Source organism: Coturnix japonica, chromosome 4 (assembly GCF_054131305.1).
Source record: "Coturnix japonica strain WE chromosome 4, WE-NBRP24, whole genome shotgun sequence".
NCBI classification, from domain to species: domain Eukaryota; kingdom Metazoa; phylum Chordata; class Aves; order Galliformes; family Phasianidae; genus Coturnix; species Coturnix japonica.
Window position 1 is genome coordinate 70,778,794 of NC_140666.1, and position 25,299 is coordinate 70,804,092.

At 39.7% G+C, this 25,299-nt stretch overlaps 1 protein-coding gene across 12 annotated transcripts in view; it reads right to left on the reverse strand.

The window, feature by feature from the left end:
• The window catches only part of N4BP2 (NEDD4 binding protein 2), a 50,523-nt gene that overhangs the window by 15,002 nt on the left and 10,222 nt on the right, over nucleotides 1–25,299 (reverse strand). For 3 of the 12 annotated variants that reach the window (XR_001555194.3, XM_015862380.3, XM_085547234.1), the window contains exons 1-10: nucleotides 20,513–20,651; nucleotides 15,453–15,567; nucleotides 14,978–15,167; nucleotides 10,110–10,435; nucleotides 7,984–9,211; nucleotides 7,018–7,142; nucleotides 5,723–5,811; nucleotides 4,806–4,882; nucleotides 3,397–3,552; nucleotides 661–2,969 (exon numbers count right to left, since the gene is read on the reverse strand). Coding sequence is in view for 11 of the 12 variants with exons in the window: in XM_015862380.3 (XP_015717866.2) it covers nucleotides 661–2,969; nucleotides 3,397–3,552; nucleotides 4,806–4,882; nucleotides 5,723–5,811; nucleotides 7,018–7,142; nucleotides 7,984–9,211; nucleotides 10,110–10,314 (4,189 nt within the window). In the remaining variant the exon portion in view is untranslated. Of the gene's footprint in view, nucleotides 1–660; nucleotides 2,970–3,396; nucleotides 3,553–4,805; nucleotides 4,883–5,722; nucleotides 5,812–7,017; nucleotides 7,143–7,983; nucleotides 9,212–10,109; nucleotides 10,436–12,879; nucleotides 12,975–14,977; nucleotides 15,168–15,452; nucleotides 15,568–19,794; nucleotides 19,922–20,512; nucleotides 20,652–25,299 lie in introns of those variants that run through there. The other 9 variants (XM_085547236.1, XM_032444542.2, XM_085547238.1 and 6 more) reach the window with 9 other exon arrangements.

The window sequence follows — 25,299 nt, forward strand, 5'->3', positions numbered from 1 at the left end:
AGTAAGTCAGGTAAGTAGGGTTTCACACAAAGTAAACTTTAGGATAAAAGAAGAAAAGGGACAGAAATTAAGTCATATCCCTCATGTTTTCATTCCTTCCCTTTTCTATCAGTCTATGATTTTTTGTAATCTGTTGCATGTTCAAGCTGCTTGTGGCTTTCTTCACCATAGTATCTCAACAAACTATTTTCTTCCCCCGTTTCATTTTCATTTAAGTATAGATTTATTTTATTTTCCCTCTAAACTATTCATATTCACCACTTTAGCTGATACCTAATGCCTTTTCCCCCTTGTTTTTTTCCTAACCATTTATCATGTATATCTTCCTCAATCTTTCTCTTCTCAATCTTTCTCAATATTCCCCAAAGGAATATAGATAGGTTCAAAGGCCTGTGGCTCAAAAGGCAAATAAGCCAATGTATTTTCTTAGGCTTTTAAAGTATGTGCATAAAAGGACACAATTAGAAAGTTTCACTACTGGATTTATGTCTTACACCATGCTTGGTTCAGTTTCATTTTTAGATCAACAAAAGCCAACATGAGTATCAAGGGGAATTGTGCAAATATATTCTAAAACAATCATGCACAAAGGTTAAAAAAAAATAAATAAATAAAAAAAAAATAAAAAAAAAGCACAATGAATAATAATTATGCCCATACCTGCATCAATGCCAACAGGCCCAAATATTTCTTTCAACTGGAGAGCCAGTTCAGGAGGTAATGTTAGTTCTAGGCTATTTATATCAAAGGCTGCAGACGATACTGGTGAAGGACTTTGTATCTTGGCCTTATCTTCATTCCTGCTCAAAATTCCACTTCCCTCTTTACCACTGATCTCCCCAGAACTCCCCAGATTTTCTCTATCAGACTCCAGTTCTTTATCATTCCTAGAATCTATCAGAGGTACGTTGTCCATTTCCAGTAACAAAGGCATCCCTTTGGCATTCTCTGCATTGCTTTCTGAAGAGTTACTGTCACTTTCATCACTTAATTTTGAATTGCTGGTTGTTTTAAGAGCATGAGATAAAGTTACAGGTACAGATAAATCTACATCAGCTTGCGAGACTGATAGCTTGTTCATCACTTCTTCAACAGGACTCACAGACTCCATCTTCTGCATTCCAGAAATGCACTGCTCATGGACACCTGTTGCTGAGCTGCCTGCATAGCCTTCAGGAGCTGTATCACTGGAACTTTTCGGTTCCACCAAATCATTCAACAGGACAGCAGTAAATGAGTCAGACACACCAGCATCTGTCACAACTGACTTGGTAGCTGTACTTTCCTCCGTGCTGACTGATGAGTTCTTGTCTTCTGAAGGATCAAAAACATTGCTAGCCCCAGTGATTTGCTCTGTGTGGGTGCAATTTTCAAGATTCTCATCATAGTTGATATTTTCCTTGAAATCAAAGTCTGCAACAACTGGCTCAGCTCCTTTTACTTCAAACCATTCAGTACTAACATCTTCGTGTAACTTTTCATCAGAGTCTAAGAGCAGGCCCGTGGCCCAGTTTATGTCTTTGTTACATCTTTCGTACAGATCTTTCACAGCTTCAAATGAAAATGAATCAAAGAGCTTACACAGCATATTTAGCTTTTCAGTCTCATCAATATCAATAAGTTCACTTTCTTCCACAAATGTACTTTTATCATACGTAACTCGATAAGGTATTTTTTCCTGAGAACCTGAGGCATTATTAATGTCTTTGGGTTTGAAGCCATCTAATCTTCCATGCAATACTTTGACAGTCTCAGGAAAAAGCATTTTATTTTCTAATCTCCACACGAGAGCAAAATCATGAGATTCAGTTTGTGAATGGCTACTTATCTGTTTACATGAGCATGCATCTTGTTTCTCTTCTACAGAATTAGGCACAGACAACTGTTCCTCTTCTTTGGAGTGGGGCAAATTGTTGTTTGTAAAGGTGAGGGCTAATTTGTGATGTTTCTTTGTTCTCTTATTTTGCTGGGTTTTTTTCTTAGCAACTGTCTCACTACCTACCATTTCAGTTTGGTGAAAATGCAACTCGTTCACATCCTGTTCTACAGTGTCCACCGGTGTCCCACGAAGCACATCTACAGTGTCAAGAGCACTTCTATTAACATCACCCTCAGTGTTTCTACCTTCATCAGTCTGACTTAGACTTGTCTTTCTCATTCTCCTTGACCTTTGTTGTCGCTGTTCTAGTGATACTGGCCACTGTCCTGCCATTTGCAGGTCTGGTGCAACTTTATCTGAACTAACTGAGAAACAGCTAGAGGTTGTATTTTCTTCCTCCTGGCCTTTTACAACAGTACAGGTATCAGGTAGGCCAGCATGCTCTTTACCTAATTCAGGATGCTGACCGGGAGTTTTATCTTCTTTATCACTCTTCAGGGAAGATTTTTCTAGCCTTCTATTTCTTTTGACTCTCTGTCCCATTGTTTGTTGTACAGGCCAGTCACCGAGAAAGTTCAGCAGCTCTGGTTTTCCTGAGGCCTCTATAGCTGAGCTGCTTGGTTCTACTACTTTACTTCTTTCTGCTGAATCTGACTCCATGCCTATTTCACTGTTTTGTTCAGTTCCAGTCTGAACTGTGAGAATATTGTTATTACTGTGTTTCTCAACTCCTCTATGCAAGCACACAGTTTCTTCAGTTTTGATCATATCAGTCTCATCCATTTCTGTTTCGGTCATTTCTTCCATTCGTTCTCCTTTTTCTCCTTTTTCCTCCAAGGGCAGCTCTTCCTCTACACAACTTGGCAGGTCAACATTCAAATCACCTTGAACAGTGTTTTTCTCAGTGCTGTGTTCCACTGAGTTATTTTCCATTTCTGTTTCCTCTTTCTGATAACTTTCAGGAGCACAATTACTTTCTGAAGTTAGAGAAGAACTGGAAAGAGGTTTATCATCTTCAGGTAAATTATCAGCCTCCAAATCAGAAGCAAAAGGTTTGTTTTCCTTTTTATCAGGATGTGCTTCCCTTTCTCTGAAAGACAAATTGGAATTAAGATAATCCTACTTCAATCTTTCTTCAAGCACTTGTCCACATTTTTAATTTTAGCTTTGCTACTCAATACAGTAAAAATTACAAATCGTAAGCCATCTTTCAGGACAGTTAAATCATCCAGTTGAATAATCTTGGTGAGAGGGAAACAAATTTAAGATGCCTTAAGACAAATCTCATCACTTCATTATAAAAAACAATGAGCTAAACAAAGTTGAGCTTTCTTTGCTAAGTAACCCTTTTTTAGTTCACCAAAGTGTCTAAGAATACTTTTCCAGGAATCTGTCTTCCCATTCTGATCTTCAGAATGTGCTTAGTGTTCAGCAACATCGTCCAGGCCTCGCTGCTATAAGGTTTTGTTTTTTAGCTTTTCTTTGTTTAAGCAACAAATCTAGTAAAAGAATCTAACCTATGACTTCCCTCCTGACAAGGATCTTCATTCCAAGCAGTAACTTCTGATTTTTCTGGGACAGAAGAAGCCAAGATTGAGTTAACAGTAAGGCAACGTTCATACTGCTCCAACATTCTCTTGATCTTTTCTTTAGGTACCCCATGAATATTCCGTCTGTGGATTTGAAAACAAACAAACAAAAAATAATGAGAAGGAAACATTTCATATTTGCATATCAGAATAGACTAAGAGAAGGGAATAATTTGTGATTACAGAAACACTAACTAGAGAACGCAGGGGGCCAGGTGAAATAGCAATTCTTGCCGTATTAATGTGCAAAGGCACTCAAAATGCAAAGACTCATACAAATTCCTGCTTCGCCTAACTTCTCCACACCTCACCTGGTGGCCATATTCCACAAGCAGATGTTTTGCTTAATACCATACAATTAACTTGCTGTCCACAAATAAGCATCAGAAACACATGAAATCAGATCTACATAGTGATACAAGAGATCAAACTGGGTAAGGGAGATTTCAGAATTCAGCCATCTTTCACTGACTTTTCTAAGCTAACAGCTCTGCAAATCTTGAAGTAAAGCTTGTTCACTTAAAATTGTGAACACATTCCTGGGGTCCAGCATTTTCAGCACTCTTTTAGCAGCTTGTTCTAGGTGGAATTACTGCAGAACAAGAGAGACCTGCCAAAGGTAACAAAAAGGAATTGAATGTGGAGGAGAAAATCCCAATTGATCTCTAGCACCATAAGAAGGCTGGACTTTCCTTCCCTTGACCTAACTGCATTTTATTCCAAAACAATTCCCATTTGCTCCTGCTTTCTGAAAATGAAGTTTGTAAGAACCAAGAGCCAGTATTTGTGCTGAAGGTTGCCCAGCAATCAATGGGTGTTTGGTTACTGAATGGCCAAGAGCTCCTTTCAGTTTAAGAGACACCATAGCCTTATCTAGACTTGGGATCAAGGAGCTCCTGTCCTTCAACATGACAAGATACTGCCAGTCAGCAAGGCACAGGCGGTCCTTGTCTTCTACTGAACTCACTCATGTTTAGGTTCTATTTCAGGAAAGAAGATAATGTTCTTCACCTCCTTTGAGAAGTAGTCAACATAAAGCTAAGCATGCAAATTCAGATAACAACACATATTAAAAAAATCACAGAATAATTTAAAGTGAAAGGAACCTTTGGAGGTCACATAGTTCAAACTCTTTTTCAGCCAGAATAGGCTGCAGGCTGTAATATTCTGAATGCACCCAGTAACTGAGCATCCACAAACTTTCTGGATAACCTTCAGTGACTGACCATCCCAACATCTGTTTTTCTTTTCTTAGACTTATTTTACATAAACAAAGTTTCCAAGCTCACCTTGCTTATATTTGCAATCTGATGTGAAAGTCTCCCATACATTCTTACCTTTCAAGTTCTTTCGGTTTAAACTTCCACCATGTGTCTGGCTCTCGAAATATCACTTTGTATTTGAACTGCTGAGCCTGAATAAAAGAGATTAAAAATAAAACAAAGAACATATCACCCACGTGTAAAAAAAAAAACCACACAACATGCACAGACTGCTCTTTTAAAGTTGTTTATTGTATTTTTCAAAAACAGTTAAATATCTGGGGTAGCATTTTCCTTCATAGATTCACTTCTGATTAGATATATGGAGGTTTGTTGTTTAGTTTTCTTCTTTTCAACATGCTTACTAACAGTAAAATTAGATGCGTGCCACAGTCACGTAAAAATAAATAAATATAGTTGATACTTTAAAAGTTGTACCTCCTCTGAGTCAATATTTCAGCATCTCATCTTTCCAGGCATGGTATGTGTGCATCTGCACAGATTCTTGCAGAGAAAAGCTCACTGCTTACATTCAGAGCCGGCCAGATGCAAGCCAGTTCCAAACAAGCAATTCGGTTACACTAACATAGCTATAGCATATAGACCTTCCAACATCTGGGAAACTTGAGCAGGCAGCAATAAATGGTCATTAATATGCTCTATTCTCAATAGCGCAGATTGCATTAAAAACAAACAAGCAGAAAAACTAACTTGCTGTTTCTCTGATCATATAGAAGAGGAACAGAATCAAGTTTCCCCCACAAAGTGCTCCTAAGTACAAAACACTTGGATTTGTCACTTGGAAATCAGGTCAGCTCAATATTGCAGGCACGTGCAGAAGATGATGTTGGATAATAACGTTTTGTATAACATTTCTATGACTCCAGACTTCCTTGTGAGACAACAGCTAGACTGAGATAATCTCATTTTAAAACACATGTCGATAAAAGGGTCAACAACTTCTTTTCGTATGGATCAATCACAATACTAACCAAAGTAACATAAGGCTTCATCTCCCATGCTTGTATGTTTGTGTTGTCTATGATTATAGGAGAGATTTTCATTTCAAATGCTTCTTTGGCTGAAAGACACATACGTACAAAAAAAATACCAAAACAGCGATACAGTTAATTTCATGATAATAGACTGGACTTTACACTATTCTCTAAATACATAATAATATTTGAATAGACAATCCACAATGATCAACTACTAAGTACTTCTGCACAGCTTGATTAATCTGTTCCAAGGCCCTCTTATTCAAGAAATCCCCCCCTTATTTGTACAGCTACTGAGATACAACATTATTCTTTTGAATTAATAAACATACGATAATCAAGGAATGAAAATGCAGATGTAAAATGCAGCAGGATGACTAATCAATCAGTAAATCAAACTAAAGAAAACTACATGATCACCTTAAAGTGGACTTCTTTGTTGCATACAAAATTCTTGGCTTTTTAACAGTCTTAAGATTAGTCCACTCTGTAAACTGTATAAGATATGAAAAACCAAAATAATTATTTTTTTCATACGAAGTAATAAAATATATAAAGTTACTAGAGTTGAGATACAGCACCAACTTTCTGTAGCTATGGTTGTTCAGACACACCAAGTTGTTGTCAAGTTCCACATTTCTTATTCACCCATTTTTACACAGGTCATAACTTCTGGCAGTATGGAAGTGATCATGGTTGAAATTTAGCCAACAAATCTTAGTTGTTTCTAGAGGATCTTAGTGAAGCCACTATCAAACAATATGCCAATTATGAAAAAAAAAACAGCCAGTTTCGTCTCGTTCTTTATAAATTTGTTTTAAATTTGACAGCAAATTAATGCTCAAGAGAAAAAAACAAAACAAAACAAAAAAACAGAAACAAAACAATAGGAAAGTATCTGTGTAGGTGTTATTTGTATCAACATTATCATTACTTATTGCACATGTGTCCATATTTGCTCATCTTAATCTCAGAAGAAATATTCCCAGGAGATAGCACAGGCTGCCACTCCAGAAATGGGACAGACACCAACATACATACCATTACAAGATCTGAGGACAAAACAGTCTTTTGACAAAGACATTGGTATCCTCAATTGCAAAACACACAATGGACAGATGATAACCGAGTCTGTGCTCAGACTCTTCATCCACATATAATAAAAAATAATTTTAAGATGAAGTAAATGCCAATCCTGTGACATGAGCATTACAAAACAGGCAACTTCCTAAACAGTACACAAGCTCTGAAGTGTAAACAAGCAAGCCAGTCCATTATTTATTTCTCACCTCGTTTCCTGTTCCAGTCGTGTGCCTCCCCTAAGCAATACGCATCATAATGGTATTTTCCACCTCTATAAAAGTAGTCATCAGTACTAAGAATAACTCCACCTGGGTTATCCTCCAGAATCATCCTGTGAAAGATCAAGTAGTAAGTAGTTTTCTTCCCTTCTCCTCCCCAGCCCTGCCACTTATTATTACATATACACGTAAACCACTCCTTGCCTCCGATCAGAAACAGAAGCAGCAAATTTAGGTATGGAAAAAAAAAAAAATCACCCTTTTGGCAAAGATGAACTGTAGCAATTTCCTTCCATTTTCAAAATACTGCAGGTATCTAGGGAAAACAGCTGATACACGTTCCCTACAAGTCTCCTTTAAAGAAACCGGAGATAATTTTTTCCATCTATACCTTGTGTCCATACTTTTAAATGTACAAATACGCAGTCTTAGCTGCATCAAATATTTCATATGCTAGACAGAGGAGACTAAGCGCAGCCTGGACTTTTGGAGAGCTAGAAAAGAAATAAATGTGGTTTTTTTTGTTTGGTTTTTTTTTTCCAAAATAATTTCAACAGCAGGAGAATTTCTGCCTACTGAAGAGCTTGTATATTTCCATCTTTGTTACTGGAAAAAAACACTTGAAAATGATAGGAACTGGACTAACACATTGCACTTAAATACTACCATAATAACTCTCTGTTGGCATAAAACTCCACTCCAGACCTCAGACCAGTGACAGAAGTTAAAGCTAATTCCTCCTAGTTTCCACTTGAGCTCAAGAAGCTGGAAGTAAATTTGCTCTCTCCAGTAATTATTACTCATGTTGTTGTACACACCATGTATTAAATATAACATGAGAATTAAGGTTTAATCATAGCTATTTACAAATGTCAGAAAATTGTCTTTGCCTGCACTAAATCTTTTAAACAATTAAGCAACTTCTTTCATAAGCTCACAATATAGATGTTCTACCTTGCCAAATATGATTTTCCTGATCCCGGAACACCTCTGAGAAGAACAAGTACTTGACCTATAAGGTGCATCTTTTTTCTCATCATGTGACAAACAGGTGGCTGCTGTGCTTGCGAGAGGTTCAATTTTGAGTTTCTATCTTGATTTTCCCATACCTTCAGAGAAGGGCTGCTGTCCCAGGCATTTGGAACCACTGGAGAAGAAAAAGCAAGTCCTTTTTCCAATGTCCTACAGTCTGAAACAGGTCTCCACTGTCCTGGACTGGCAGCCACTGGAGTTACAAAGCTGTGACTTTCACTGGATGGATAAAACACAGGAGCCATAGGGTTCCAATGTTGTTGAGTCCGACGTGACAGTGTAGAAATATTTAAGCTATAATCCTGCTCAGATTGCTGAAAATCCTTAAGTTTCAGTGTTTCGAGACTGGATTTTTCAAGAGAAGCGTAGGCTTCTGGAAGAGAAGCGTTGTGGCTGTAACAGGCATTCATTAACTCTCCGTGCTGTTGCAGGCACTGTGAATTAGGTTCTTCAGTGATAGCTGCTCCAAGTTCCAGAGTTCTTTGGGAAGACTCACCAGAAGTAGTAGTTAGACTTTTATTATCTGAAACAGTATGTTGTGCCTGATCAGAATTTCCACATGACGTTTCTCCACTTGATTGTTTATAGGCTGCTGAAGCTATGTCATGGTGAACATGTATTTTTGACAAATCGGAATCTCCTAATGCTTGTGCAAAAGGGTCTGACGCAGCTGGTGATGTGGGATGTTCAGCTGGTGTCTGGATGTTCAGCTGACCCACTGGTAGTTGAGAATAGCAGTTTTCTAAAACCTCATTATCTGTCTCTATTTGCTGTGGAAAAAGTAGAACATCGCGACCCAAATCTGATTCTTCCCACTCAGGAAATTCCTTAAAGCCATCGTGTTCACATACAATTTGGTCATTTGCAGAATTAGGCAATTCATCACTCAAGCTGCATCTCTGAAAAGCGCTTTCTATTAAGGAATCCAGTTCTTCAGTCAGCGGCGCATCAGGTGATAAGACCTTTTCTTTTTCTTCTTCAGAATTACAGCGTTTCACAGTACTTTCCCACATTCTTTGATCTGGAACAGATCTCCGCTGATTGACAAGGGCAAATGACGATGCCACCGATTCAAAATCTGAGACTTTTGAAGATGCTGCTCCTTCAGCATGAGTGGACAGCTCTAACAGATAATCCATAGCATTTTCTACTGTTGAATAACATTAACATAATTACCCATAGTCAACTGAAGAAATGCAGGCTGATGTGATTATAGTTTTTTTACTTCAAGAAGTATTTATCACAAATATCTCAGCTAATCACAGCTTGATTAACATGCTGCACATATGACTTACTCTCTGCCCAAACAACTCAGATGTTTTTATCCAGTATCTTACCCATTGTTTTTATTACAAGCTAATGAGCTTGGATGTAGGAGAATTTCAAAACCACAGAGCATGAGAAGAACTGGACACAGACATGAAAATGAAAGTGACAGGAGAGGCAGGTAAGTAGTTTGGCAGAATACAAGGGGAGAGACACAGTCCAAGAGAAGCTGCAGAGAATTCAACACGAAAAGCAGAATTTGTCCTGAAAAAACAAATCCTTGCTAGAAAAGACAAGATGACAGTGCAAAACAGAAAGCAAAACAAAAGCTCAATTCAAATATTTAAGGAAAAGCAAATGTTGCCAGGATCACATACTGTGTATCACTGTCTTAAAAAACAAAAAACATTATAGAAAATAGCACACCCTCCCACAGGAACAGTTTACACATCCAGCAGATACGGTACAGAAACTAATTGGAAACAGATTCCCCCCACAACTCTACCACTGCCTGCTCTGTCTCAGAACAAGCCTGTTAAACTGCATCTCTGTTTTTTAAAGCACGCTGCTACTGCACATTAGCAGCATCCCACGAACATCTCCAGACTTGGAGAATCTTGTGTGGAGAGAGCTATAAAATTTTAAAATGTTATGACTCACCTACTCATTAAAAACTAGACTCACAAATATGCTTACAACTCCCACATGAACTTGCTTGGTGTCGCCCTAGTAAAGAACCATCTGCATATGGAACAAAGTTGCAACAAATATATTGTATTTACCTTTAAAATCACATTCAGAGAGAACCATATAAACCACGCTAGGATCTAAATCAGAAAACATTTCTGACATGCTGTTGAAGAGCTCTTCCTTATTGACACGGTAGGTTGCTTGTGACACTGACAGGCTTGGGTTCCCCAGGGGTACAACAGCAGCAGCTATGGTCTTCCGTGAAGGACTCCCACCAATTTTCCTTCTCCGTGGCATTTTGTTTACCAAAATCAAGTTGCTTTTCGTTTTATTTTGTTCCCATGAGGCCAACAGCACCAAGCTCAGAAGTCACAAGAAAAGTCTCATAGCCAGGATGCACACAACAGGAATAGCAGACCTGGAAAGAAGAGAATAAAAAAAATAAATAATAAATAAAATAAAAATAAATAAAATAAATAAAATAATAATAAATAAAATAATCATTTAAAAATACAGTCACATTTCCAAGTCCCCTGTTAAGACAGACAAAACAACAGAAAGACTTAAGCATCCAGAAGGGCACTTTTCAGAAGGCTGCCCTTTTTCTTTTCAAATGGTTGACAGCAAAATAGAAATCATTCTCCAACTAACTAGCAATCCAATCTGTGCCTGGAAGAAAGCACAGTAAAGGAACCTACTTATGCAAAGCTGACAGTTTACAAGTACTCCTCTGCCAACATGTACTGATGACCAGCTAGCATTATGGAGAGTTTATATTCTGTTAAAAAATCCAGAGCCTTTTTTCCCCTCTCACAAAACTACTGGCAAACTTGCTTCTAAGTTGCTTCCAAATCTTTCAGAATTACTTCAGAGCATGACTGTTCTTTACATTTCAAATATTTTTAAGGATAAGCAGTTGAGGTTCTTCAATATTCCAGTACAAGAAAATACTGCCAAGTCAAGCTGCAGTGTCATCATCTTTGGAGATTTTCAAAACCTGCCTACACATGGCTCTGAGCAACCTACTCTAGGTGATCTGATTGCGCAGGGGCACTGAACCAGATGATGTCAAGAGATGCCTTCCATGCCTCAGAAATTTTGTGTGTATGTGTGTGTGTTTTAAAGCTTTTGAGGATTTGTGAGCCATAAAGCAAGACAAGGCTAATGTCCTACCCATGAAGCCTTTGAATACTTACAGTAAAACCTTACGGCAACAATAACAACTGCAATTACTGCCCTAATCCTCCGCAGAAGAAAGCAATTCTTAACTGAAGTAGAAGCATGGAGTGTAGTGTGATCTTAGTCTTTCCTCTGAGTCAAATAATAATAAAGCTGCTGTGTTCTAGTAAAGCCTGTAAACTCATTTATAGTTTTTATAACAAATTATTCTGTAGACTAGCAAACCTCATTACTGACATAAATTACAGCAAAGGATCACTACCCAGTGATAACAGCCATGAACAAGCCACAGAATACCTAATTCTATATCAAGATTGTTTTGCCAGCAATGACCAATTTAACACATGCAGATAAACTTGCAGATGTACTTCCTCTTTCCTCAATGGATTATTGGGGCACAAATGACAAAACTAAATCAGTGCCACCTTTGGGCAGCACCTCCTCATTACTCTCCAGCAACCTCTGCCAATAACTAAGTATTTAAAACAAGATTGTTATCTCTCAAGTTGAAAGAACCTATATAAGAAAAACAAACAGCTTCAGGATACCAGGAGTTTTTGCTATGTTTATGGACTTGAGCTACAGAAATGAGACAGACTTCTAAAACAACTGAGAAGTCACAGAATTGTGTATTTCCTTTTCCCTGTGTGCAGGAAAAAGAGACAGACTTCCAAATATAAAAGAGGCGCAACCAAGGAAGATGAATACTAGCAGACTAAGGTCAATTGCAGATGTTTTTTTGAGGTTCCTCGCTACATTCTTGATTTCTCTCTCTGATTAGCTGTCCTTACATACTAGCTATTCTTTGCTTGTTAAAAATAAATAAATAAATAAAATAAATCAAGCAAAAAAAATTTTTAAGTCATAGTTTTCAAACTTGTTTTCCTTTTTGATTAATCCTCCAGGCAGCAAAACAGGCTGAAACATACCTTCACAGAAGGTGCCAGTGCTAAAACTGGTTCAGTGAAAGAAAAGATCCTGCAAGGAGGGAAACTATTCATGCGCCTTGACATTACTGCATGCAAACAGACCAGCAGAACTCTGTTATTAGTGTTTCATCTCAAGTCCCTTGTAATTAACAGTCCATACTCTTCTGCTAGGCCTTCCCAACATATTTCCTGCATTAGGCTGCATACTATACCACATATTAAGATGTCATACTCTAGGCATCCTAACAAAGCCATATGCTTCAGTCTGCATGAATCTAAATCAGTGAATAAAATGTTTATGCTAATTAATCATACACATCTCATCATTTTCCTCATTTTCACTTGTCATTCCAGCAGCAATAATTTTTCGCCAATTAACACACAACACAGAGCAGTTTCATAGGAAGAGATTTTTGTTCGTATCAGCTGTGATCTAAACCCCTACATTTAAGGTAAGCTGTTGGTGCCATGGTCTCAGGGAATCTTGTCAATGCACTACCACAAATCCTTAATATTATTACTGTGAAATTAAAGGAATGCAAAAATAAGGTTATCTTATCACAGACATATTTTGACAGATTCTCCTTTGTGTACACCCAAATTTTCAATGTAATTCCTCAACAGACTCCTGGGCAATGCTTTCCTGTTGATAGAAGTATATAAAAAAGGATGACTGCACACATATGAAGTACATTAAATTGTATTGCATTAGACATGACATTACTACACTAAGATGAAAGGAAGAATTACTCACTTGCCGATATGAACATGCCCCGAACTTTAAGGAGGATTTCATCCAGGGACTCGCCTTTTCAGATATTCAAGTCTCTCTTTTTGAAAGCCAGTTTACTAAGAAAAGGGAAATCATTTTGAACAACTTAAGAGCTGGACTTGCAGGCCAGCTCCATTTGTTGGTTTTGGCTAACATACTACAAATCAACGTGTAGTTTGCTGTGGATGGGGGCTTATCTCCCCAAGATGAAAGTGGAGTTGTAATAACATAATTTAGGAGGGCAGGACTGCACTGAACACAGTAAAAGGGGATTTTAGAGATGAGGCAGAGGCTGCAATACACTCAGTGGTTCACTAGGCAGCTCTGGGTACCACTACTCCACACACATCCAATTAGAGCAAATAGCTCTTTCATTTCAGCACTGATGAACAACAATACTCCTGTGGCAGCCTCAGCTTCACCTTTACAAAAAGCAAAATAAGACAAAAACCCTCGAGCACCCCTGAAACCGATAGTTTTTCAGAAGCACACATCTGCTGACATTAAGCCTTTCCCACTGTAATTCAGCTATCACAAACGCGTATAAAAGCCTGGCTGTATGAAAATTACCTTCTTTATTAAGCAGCCCCATAAATGGAAGAGAGAATAAGCGTCTGTTATTTTGTACAAAACAGTATGATTTACAAAAGCATATAACCTAATCTAAAAAAGAAGATGCTATAGACCCATCAAGTCAGGGTGCTTTAGTCTTTCTAAAGAATTTATTTTTAAATCACACATTATGAGCCTGCAATGCTGCCTGTTCCAGTACTGGCTGCCCCTAAGGAGCTGAGCGGATGAATCACACAGCATCAGGAACAGAGCAACACAAGACAGAGCAGACATTACAGACAAGCCTGTAACTGCCAAAACAGGCAAGCACCAACGTCACAACACACCTTTGTCTTTTCTGTTCTACAGCTGGAACAAGAAAGCATAGAGAGGAGGCAAACCTTGCCAAGCAATGGGATGGACCAGAATCTCAAGCCTCAACCCCAGCTCTAAGTAGCAACTCTATATATTTCTTTCCAGGAAAAGGAATGAATACCAATGGTTTCTTAAACCATGTATGTTACTCCAAAAGTAATGCCTCCTGCTCATTTACACAGAAATTACAACAGATACAGGGAGCACAATAACACTCTTCAACAGAGAAAATTCTCAGCTACAAAACACTACTTCTCAACACAGCCACCACCGTTACCCAGATCATACAGGTGAGTTGATCGCAATGCTCTTCATCACACAGCATGACAGCTGTGCACGGCCACCTAAACCATGGCTTGACTTTCACGTCACCATAACTAATGCAGAAACATACCACTCACTTTGCAAAAGCAGCTGTTTAGGAGAGTGAAGAAAGGCTATTGCAAGGAAGATATCAGCTTTTCAACATGGTCAGTATTTGGTTCACAATAGCCTGCCAAGGCCAAAACATAAAATCATACAGGGACAGTTTACAGTTCAAAATGTTCATCAATTAATTTTAAATAAATTAACGGTGAATTCCAGTCAAATGGCTGCAAAGATATCTGGGAATCACAGCATTTAAACCACTTAAGACCTATAAGCACTAAGTTCCTATAATGCAGGTGAGTAAACAACCTATAGAAGGACTGACAAAACTGAAACAAAGCTTATACTGAACATTTTAGTGGCAGATTTTTAGGCAGAATAAACGCTTTAGGATGAAAGCCACAGTGCAACACAGGTAAAGCAAACTGCAACCACCATCAAATTTTAAATACAACCTGAATACAACCAAAGCTGCTAATTTGGATGTGCTTTTAAGCTTTTCTCATCAATTTAAGGATGTTAACTCCATATGTATTTAATAATGATAATAATTAAAAAATAAAGGGGTTGGTTTTAAGTTTTATATCCAAAAATATCAAACCACGTAATCTATTTATTATGTAATGCTCATTTGAATCTTCAGAATGTTTGTGTGTGTGTGTGTGTGTGTGTGTGTATACACATAAATAATATATATATATATGTGGGTTATTATAATAACCAGAAAACTGGGGAAAAAAATGTATTTGAATTCAAATAAAAAAAATACTGGCATAGAACTCACATTTTCAGTTTCATCGTGTTGCCCCATAGTGCGTCCCTTCTCATCTTTCCAAAACCACCACTGATGGTATATCTAATGCAGACTTGGAGTTCAGAAAAAAAATACACAATATACTTTTCTGTCAGGAAACCATGCTGTCAAATATGCGAGTTGGATGTCAGTAGAAGTTGGTAGAAGCAGGTGCCTCCTCCTGACAAAAGAATGATCAGAACACAAATTAAAATCAGCATTCTGCTCACAGACCATGCAACTTTAAGAAAAGTTTTAACACTGAGCAATATATACTATATATATATTTTTAATAGATTAAGTGTGGGTAACATTTTATTGAGAGAGTACACAACATGCTAAGTTGAACTCAAGTATCAGGTCTGCTAAGTTGACTTATTTCTCACCTAAAAGAATGACTTACTTCAAGTAAAGAAATAGCATAACGACAGCAGAATGAACTTGGAACAAAACTAAATTTCCTTACTCGTCATTCCATTTGGTTCTTCACCACAGTTCTTAGCCATCTTGAAAATGCTTATATACCCATGCTGGTCCAGAGAAACTTCATTCCTTCGTGTGAGGAATTAGGCAACAAAAATCTAGTACAACAAAAACAGAATACGTTACTTTCAGGCACGCCATTATTTGGTAATATCCCATCTAAACTAGAAAGACATCAGGAGGAATTTTTTCATCAAGAGGTTGGTGGGGCACTGGAACAGGCTGCCCAGAGAGACTGTGGATGCCTCATCCCTAGAGGCGTTCAAGGCCAAGTTGGATGAGGCCCTGGGCAATGTGATAATACCATCCGATTTCATGGCTGGCAATGCTGCCTATAGCAGAGAGATGGAACTAGATGATCTGTGGGGTCTCTTCCAACTCAGGTCATTCCATGATACTATTAAAACATTATGTCTACTCTTTAAAGTAGCTGAAAACTCCTAAGACACTGTGTTCCACTGAAGACATTAAGTATACTCAAAGTCTAAGTTCTACCATACATAAAAACCTAGAGATCAGTTTCCTAACAATATCTTCCAATCAATTAAAAAGAAACAAAAAAATTATATATATATAATATATAAATATGAGCATGCATATGTAGACCAGATAAGGAAATCTAAACAAATATTCTGTCATCCTCCTAATATGACAGGTTGTCCGCCCAATTATTTTTACAAGAGCCCTCTCAAGAGACTGAGAACCAGACCTCCCTCCCATTCTGCATCTGAACACATTCCACTGCTCCAAAGCAATAAGAAAACTCATCAGAAATAAAGAAGGAAGGAGACCAACACTTTAAAGGGTCTGACTGTTACAGGACACCCCCTCACACATATACATGCACTTTACTACAGCCCAAGCACCTTCATCTAGTTGTGGGCAAAGGTGCAAAGCTTGGGACATGGCAAAAACAAGGAATATTGAGGTCACAGAGGGTGCAAACATGCAGCCAGACAGGCTAAAAAACCAGTAGCAGGCAGCTGTCGTCTTGCTTAGGTTGGTTGTCTGTCTCTCAGACAATAACAACACATCTGCACAATGTCCTTCCAAATATCCAGGCTCATCCGCTTTAAGGTTAGCAACGTCCAAGACAAAGTGCAAAGCAGAAGGCTGGAACTAGTGAGACTAGTGGATATGTTGGGGCTTCCACAGTTAGCTCTACTGCTTAGGATTGCATTCCTACTCCATGTTACAAAATAGCAAGGCAGCATTTGGAAAGAGAAATGGAAACTCCTGCCAGATGGTACTGCGACTCCTTCATGTCGTGTTTCCAGAGACATTCCCACAAAGTCAGGTTGAAGGGCAGTTAATCGAGGAAACACTCTGTAAAACTACAGTTCTTCTGCAGCACTTCAGAATTTCCTCACACACATCTCCAGCTGTACTTCCATGTCTTTCCCTGAGCTAATCTTTTAGATTTTACTGGAGCTGTAATTTATAACTAAGAAGCTAAGGCAGTACAAAGCACAAAGTATTTGAGGCTAATTTAAAAGAAAAACGAAGAAAAGGAAAGGAAAGGAAAGGAAAGGAAAGGAAAAGAAAAGAAAAGAAAAGAAAAGAAAAGAAAAGAAAAGAAAAGAAAAGAAAAGAAAAGAAAAGAAAAGAAAAGAAAAGAAAAGAAAAGAAAAGAAAAGAAAAGAAAAGAAAAGGAAAAAGAAAAGGAAAAAGAAAAAGAAAAAGAAAAAGAAAAAGAAAAAGAAAAAGAAAAAGAAAAAGAAAAAGAAAAAGAAAAAAAAGAAAAAAGAAAAGAAAAGAAAAGAAAAGAAAAGAAAAGAAAAGAAAAGAAAAGAAAAGAAAAGAAAAGAAAAGAAAAGAAAAGAAAAGAAAAGAAAAGAAAAGAAAAGAAAAGAAAAGAAAAGAAAAGAAAAGAAAAAAGCTGAACAAGACTCTCCTAGTCAGGTTAACCTGAATGTTACTGTAGTCTCCTACATGACCATTTCCACTTCTCATATGGATCTTTTCGGTTTTTGCTGTGACTGAGGCCTGACCAAAGGATGGGCATTTATTTTAGCATTCAGAAAACCAAAAGGGGAGCAGCAAGGATAAAGACCAGTTCTGTAAGGATGTGATGATGTTGGAAACAGGTATTACTGAAGATCACATGTGGTACTTATTGTTATGGACATATACATACAGGTGGCAGATGGAGGAATTAAAAACAGAACATTTAAAGAATACTTATTCTTTATTTCTTATTTCTGCAGTGGCAGCAGGCAGGACTGGTAAGAAATGTAAATGCTATTCCCCCAAACTTTGACTTATTTTAGCTGCTGATGGAAAGGAAAACAGGTTTACTTTCTAAATTAGTTGCTGCTGGAATTCTAAACTGACATGAAGGAAAGCACTGAGGTTCCAGAGCACAGATCTCTAGATCTATGCAGGCACCTAACAGCTTCTGCAATGTCACCAGGTACATGGAAGCGCCAGAACCAAGGCTTCTCAGCTCCACAACTTCCCCTTGCATTTGCTACACAGAACAATTCAACGCTAGCACTGCACAGTCAACTCTCTACAGCATCCCAAGGTCATCTTAACTCCTCCAAGCCTGTGATACATTCAGCCCTGCAGTTCTGGCAAGCCCCAGGTGCCATCTCCAAGCGAGCCTACAACAGTTTCCAGTTCTGGGACTCTAAATGACACTTTGTTGCACACTGGGGCAAAGCTGAAGCATGAGAAGCTTTTAGATTTCAGAACGAGCTCAAATACAAAACACAACAAAGATACATTCAGGTCTGCAGAAAGCACAGGAAAGAATGGGCTACACATGAGATGGTGACTGCTGGAACCTCCCTCAAATCACAAAGTGTGCTGGGTTATCAGCCAGATTTTTCACCAAGCAAAATCCAGTAGCTTCAAAACAGCAGCCTAAATAAGGAAGCTGAGCAGCCAGGCTGGATAAAGACATACAGCAGTTCATGAAACTTGCTGGTGTTCCACACACAACAGCAACATGAGCACCACTCCAAGAAAAAATTCCCAAACATCAACATATTACAGTGATACATAACAGGCTCCACATTGATTACACTATGTAACTACTGGTTAAAAAAGGAAGCAAGAAACCAAACCACATCAGGAAAGCAAGAACAAGAACAGATTATTCAAGTAATAGTATTCAAAAAATTTTCAAATATTTTCCAGGGAAAAAGAAACTCAGCCCAACAGGTTCTAAGCTGGAAATTACATTACAGTAATATATTATATTACAGTAATATAATTGTACATTGCAGTACAATTATATCTACTTCTCGCATTCTAATATGCACCCAGTTGTGTAGCCACCAGGCCAACCGAACACAATGCATATGCAGCCATTACAAAGCTATTAAAAAAGATAAAAACCATTTTCAGCTTGCTGAAAACCCACAGATAGATGACTTCATCCTCATCCAGGTACATCAACAAAAAGCTTACAGCCTCTAAGTGACTATCACTACTTACTTGAGAGACTTAAACCCAGCAATTTACCCTCAGGAAGTAGTACACACAAGTTCAACTTTTATGACTGAAAAAAAAGTCAGGTCAATTTAAATAGTTGTTAATAGTCATTTGAACTAACATAGGCAATATCTGAGATTGTTATCGTGGATTGGTTACATAAATCAACCTTCTGGTAGACCTACATTCCCAGTGGAGCCATGAGAAGAAAGCTGCAAAATCTAACCTCTTCCACAAGCACCGCTGGATCCTGGAGAAAATATCAATGTATGGCTGCATTTAATCACGAGAGCCAGTTAACTGAAGACTAATTAACTCCCTACTGGCATTTTATAGTAGCAGAGACTCTGTAGAAAAGACGATGGCAGCAACTTCCTGAAACTCAATAATTTTTAAGATGTTCTCAATGCTATTGTGTTTCCTTTACAGGCTTCCCACGAGGGCACAGACTACAACAACACAAACTACTGGAACTTCAAAGTGCTGCAAACATATGACGCAGACTTGCCCTACCTTCCTAATGGTGACTGTTTCCCGGCTGAATCAGGACTATAACTGCTATTACAAATGTACGTCACCCCTGATTTCCTTCTGCAATTTGCTTCAGGCTTACAAGTAGCAGCTTGTAATGGATGGAAGGGTAACTTACATAACTTCCTTCTTCTTTACACTTACTTGAAATCTTCTCCAAAACAATTATGGAGGACTTCTGCTTAAGCTCTCTACACGAATCATTCCCACCTTTGAACTGTATGACCCTACAATAAGCTACATAGGGGATGTGAGAAGCAAACTCAATTTTGTCAAGAGTTTCTGTTAAAACATCTGTGGTGTCTCTGACTGTTCTCAGCTGTTTAGAACAAGTTTGAAGAACAGTAACGTACAGATATATTGTACTTCTTTCCTCTGTTTAAGCTGGGCTCCTCATAGGACTACATCAGAACGGAGATCACCACGCTCAAAAGGTTGCACCATCAATAACCACGCGGCCAGCAGCGTTCAGAGCAAATATCCCATTCAGTTACTACAGCGTTCGTTATTTCCTTTAGCACGGGGCAGATTCAACTCTTCACAACACCTTTAAGGCCTAAAGTCGCACCACACTCGGTCTGGCCGTGTCAGGCGGACGAAGCCCTCCCTCCACCAGCAGGCGAGGCCGGGCAGTGGCCGGCAGCGGCGGCCCGCACGCGGGGCAGGCAGAGCGGGGCCGGAGGGCCCGGAGCTGCGGCCCCAAGGCAGCGGCCCCGCCTCATCACCGCCGCCACCCCTCGCCGTGCGGCCCGGTGCCGTCCCCTTCCCCACGCAGGGGCAGCCCGCAGCGCCAGCAGCCCGTGTCCGGTCCCGATCGCGCAGCAACCGCCCCGCCGCCTCCCCTGCCTCCCCACTACGGGCGGCCCCTCACAGCGACGCTCGGCGCCACGCGGGGCGGCAGTGGGGAACCACCGCGGAACCACCGCGGCCCGACAGCGCCGGGGACGGGCCCCAGCGGCCGCGTCCTGCCGGCGATCTCCGCCATTTCAGGAGCCCTGCCCTATCGGGAGCAGGGGGGGCGAGGCTCCTCCTCGGCCTCACCGCTTCGCGCCGGACCCCAGCGGCCTTTACCTCCCGCCGCTCGGCTCGCTCGCTCCTGCCGGCCGCTGGGACGGGGAAGCTGCTCGGCGGCGGCGGGGACGGGGGAGGCTGCGCGGAGCTGGCGGCGGGGACACAGTGCGGGGACACAGTGCCGCTCTCCGTCCGGACGGGGAAGAACAGCGCCGCCCCGACACAACCCGCCGGGCCCGCAGCGCCGCCCCGCGTGTCCCAGCCGGGCTGGCACGGCCTGGAGCTGCGGGGGATGGTGCTGAGGGGCGGCCCTGCGGGGGTGAGATGAGGGATGTTCGCTCCGGGAAGAGAAAGGCAGCCCCCGCTCAGATGGACGCAGCTCTTGCGCCCGGGAGGCGGCACTTGCCGCCTTTTTCACGTGGCCGGTGATGCGGCTGGGCGTTAAACGGCTTTCGTGTCAGCCTCCGGAAAGGCCGGTTCCGAGCTCGCCAAAACACACCGAAATACGAGACCTGCGGCGCCTCCCCCACACCGCTCTGTGCCCGACCCCGCACGGGGAAGGGACCTGGGAGCCGCGCTGCGCTCCTCCCCGACAGCCGAAGCGGAGAGGCCTCTGCTGCCAAGGGCGAGAACCAGCGCTGCCCCCGAGCTGCGGGGCCGCCCGCCGGCCTACAGATCGCTCCCATTGTGATTCATCCCATTCGGAGGAGGTGGCATCCTCCAATCCCCATTTACCCTTCCCTCTGTCATTGAGGACTCCAGGAACTGCCTTTGGCAGACGTTAAAGAGCTGCTGATGGAACGCCTCATGTCACATAAAAGCACGAGAAGCCGCTCCCACCGCCCGGCGGATTCCTTAGGTAGATGCCGCTCCCGGGCCCTGCATGCCTTACAGCGGTAACTTCAACTGTAAGGTCCAGATAACAAAGCAAAAATGAAAAGATTTACAATGAAACGATCACTCATGAGGAGCCCACACGGGTCTCCTTGCAAAACCTGCAGAAGAGCTCTCAGTGATGTCTCTTCTGCTTGTAGGGATCACAGCCCCCAGCGCTGTTTGTCAGGACAGCACCTGAAAAGCTACTTTGGTTTGTTTGTTTTGCTCGTGTATATTTTGCAATACAAGTAACGTATAAAAAATAAATGGAAAAAAGCATCTTCAAAACATTTAATTCTCAGGTAATTAGATTGACTGAAGCCATTGCTAACATGCCTGTCACTTCAATGCCTGGACAAAGAAACCAAATCTTTCCTCTTTCAGGGTGTGATGCTGGTAAAGCGTTAATCACACGTTAGGAAAAATAGGTCGCATAGATTCCAGTCTAATGACTGTGTCTCCGTATTTCTAAGGTTGCCAGAAAGAGGAAGAGGAAGGCTTTCATTATCCTAAGTCCAATTGCCTCCACTCAGCTGCCATGCTGGTGGGGTGTTGCTGCTGGCACTTGCTGCATGGAACTATGTTGTTCCTTGCCAGTTGTACATATTACAGTATTTGACACCATGAAAATGCCAGACTAATTTGGGTACTGGCAGATTTCTCACTACAACAGCTAACGCTTTAAAGAGGAGCAGGGTTGGTATCTAGATAATTATCATCACTGTAACAGAGATTCTTTATCTGTGCCTTTCTTTGAGTTTTCACACAACCATTTTTCAAACTTAATCACTTATCTGCTACTGTTTGGTTGGGTTTTTTTTGTTTTATTTTTATTATTATTAATTCCTCTATTCTTATGCCTACAGTTGGCTTGTTTATACTTGGAATGGCTTGAACATACAGCGTGTAATCTGTGCTGTTTGGCACAAGCAGTCAGTCACTGAATGCTTTCACAACAGATTTTCCATTTCTGTTTCTACAATCCTGCCTTCTCAAAGTAAAAATACTATGTTCTTGCTTATGTTATAACTCACATTAAAATATTATTACTACCAGGTCTGGACCATAAAAAATATGAGAAAATGTCAGTCCCTTTGATGTTTCTGATTATACAGCCTAAATCTACTCAGCAAATTGTGATTTCCCTCTATGCTCAAATTGCCTCTGAGGGTCTACAGCTAAAGAGATTAGATTAGATTAGATTCTGATTTGCAAGAACGATTTCAAGGTAGACTTTTGGATTGAATAACATTCTGAGGTAGTGAGAAAGGCATTTAACTGTGGCAGTTTTAAAGATTCTTATTTTTCTACACGCTGACGTGCTGAATAGACTGTAATAAATACCGCAGCTGTGAAATTGGGCTGTATTAACAATTCAGATTTGCCTGCAGTAAATATGAAATCTTTTTTTCTAGGAACTTATGGCACGACTGTCATCACCATTCAGATTTTTTTTACCTGAGCTCTGATAGATACAAACAGAGCCCCAACTTACAGCGTTGTTTCCCATCTCCCAGAAAAGAGAGATGAGAAGAGCTCAGAACCAATTCCCACAGTAATAAACATAAAAGTTGATCCAGTCTCCCTGTGCTACAAGCCACTCTTTTTGCTAAGATGCCCTTCATTGCATCTTGCCATCTTTAGGTTTCACTTATGTTGGAGAGAATTTAAAGGTAGCCTTTTTTTTTTTTTCCCCAATGGATTTACCTTAATGCTGATTTAAGACGTTTACTTTGGCTTTCTGGACTGCCTGTGTCTCCACTCAGTATTACATTGTCTATGATCTTGGAGCTTGTGCTTCTACAAGAAATAACTCTTCCCTCAGCCAGAATTCAATTTCTCAAGTAGAAACTTAATTCTGTAAGGTTTAAAAAAAAAAACAACAAAAAACCCAAAAACAAAAACAAGTAGCTTTATATAAATAAATGTTTGCAGACTAAGTCACATAGTTATCTCTTCTCCTCCAGCCCTCTTGAGATTTATGTCAAATGCATAGTGAATTATAGTGTTTGATCTCTATAAAGGGACTCTACATCTAACTCCTGTACTTAAAGTCCATTGCTCTTCTGTTCCATCCAGCTATAGATTCCTCAGTTAACTGTAAAAATTACCTGTCCCGTTAGTATTACCGTAGTAACGTTAAATTATTCATGTATACATTTTTTCATTCCAAATAATATATTTTTCTGCACCTGTATTAAAGTAGCACCTTCATATTTATACAGGATTCTATGGTCAACAAGCCAACACTTTGGTTCATGTACCCTTCTGTAAACTACCAAAGGAGCAGATGAGCTTACTGCTGAAAACCAGTAATTTTATGAGTTTTTCAAGTATAGTTTGAAAAGGCATTCTAAAGGGACATATTGTTAGTATTCAGATAACGTCCTTTTACTTTAAAAAGAAACTCTATATAATATAGAGTGCAGAAAAATACACAATTTGCATATTGTAGCTGATACATTAAACATTGCAAGAAAATATAAAGGTGCTTAGGTGTTTGGAAAGGGAATAGGGAGAGGTAATGACAACTGCTGTAATCCAAGAAATAGAGAATTATACTTAGTTTTATCTTTTCTGCAGGCAGTGTGATCATGGCTGAAAGAAGCCTCACTGCCACAAGGACTTTCTGAACTTGGAATAAGCTCACACTTGAATTTTGATTTGTGATGAATCTCGTTCATGTATTGGACATTCTCTGCTGTGCTGTTTTCATTAATCTGATATGTCAAATTTTACAGATATCAAAAATCCATCCCAATCTGCTCAAACTGGAGAAAGGAAAAACAAGCCGTGCTGAACGTGCCTCCCTGGTGTGTGATAAAAGGTGATAAGCTGACTTTCATTGAAACTGTCATGTTTTCATCTGTTGGCTATCATTGACTTTATATTGGCAAACTACATCTTACCTATCCCATAGCAAATTTAATATCAATAATCCGAGATATCAGTTTATTTAAGACATGGCCTAAGAACAAGGCAGGGAGCAAAACTTTGTATCATTTTAAAAATCAGACACCATTTTTAACTCTACAATAGTTAGAACAAGCTGAACAGGAAGATGAAAAAAGAGATAAGATAAATGTTTGACACTTCAGCAACTTGACCATCATCAACATGTCTCAGTTTTAAAACAATAAATAAAAGCATAGGGGATCCACTTTATACCTAAGTTAGCTGAGAACACCTCTGAGCCACAACACACCAGCTGTTTACCACCACCATCCAATAACACAGAATAGGGTAACAGACTAAAGTATGCCATCTATTTGAAACTGCAGGAACTCTGTGAGCAGAGTGCTGTTATCTGAACTGGAATTTGACCAGGATGTTTACTTACTGATTTTAACAAAGCAATTGCAGTATGCTGACTGAGAACGAAGATATTTCCAAGGAACAAGAACAAAACACCCCAGAATAGAACTTCTCTTGGGATACCTTATTCAGAGTCAGGTCTCTAGTATAATCAATACCAGCAAAATCCAAATAATCCAACATTGTATTGCATCTTCCTTAAGGCAAATGGGGATAGAGGCAGAAAGGGAAAGAAGCTTGTTTCTTTCAGTGGGAAAACTGTACTAGAAGACTACAGTAATTTTATATTCCTACCTGCTTACCTTATACCAATAGCATGAAGAACATGAGAAACCTATCAACTAGCTTGCCTGTATTAGGATTTCAGTACAGTATGTTATTATGCATCACCTAGAATAACCGTTTTACTTAGAGCAAAAAAGGGGCATTTCCTCAAATACATTAAATGCAAAGTTTGCTTAATATGATCGAATCATTTTGAGATGCAGAACCAAACCCTTGGAGACATTTACTGAAAAAGTACATTTTAATTAGACTTTACTATGAAGAAAAGTTTTAAAAGCTATCAGTTAATGCTTTCTTTTGATCGTGTAATATTTCAACTAAATATAAATTACAGCATTTTAGTTATTCCAGATTTAAAAACCAAACAGACA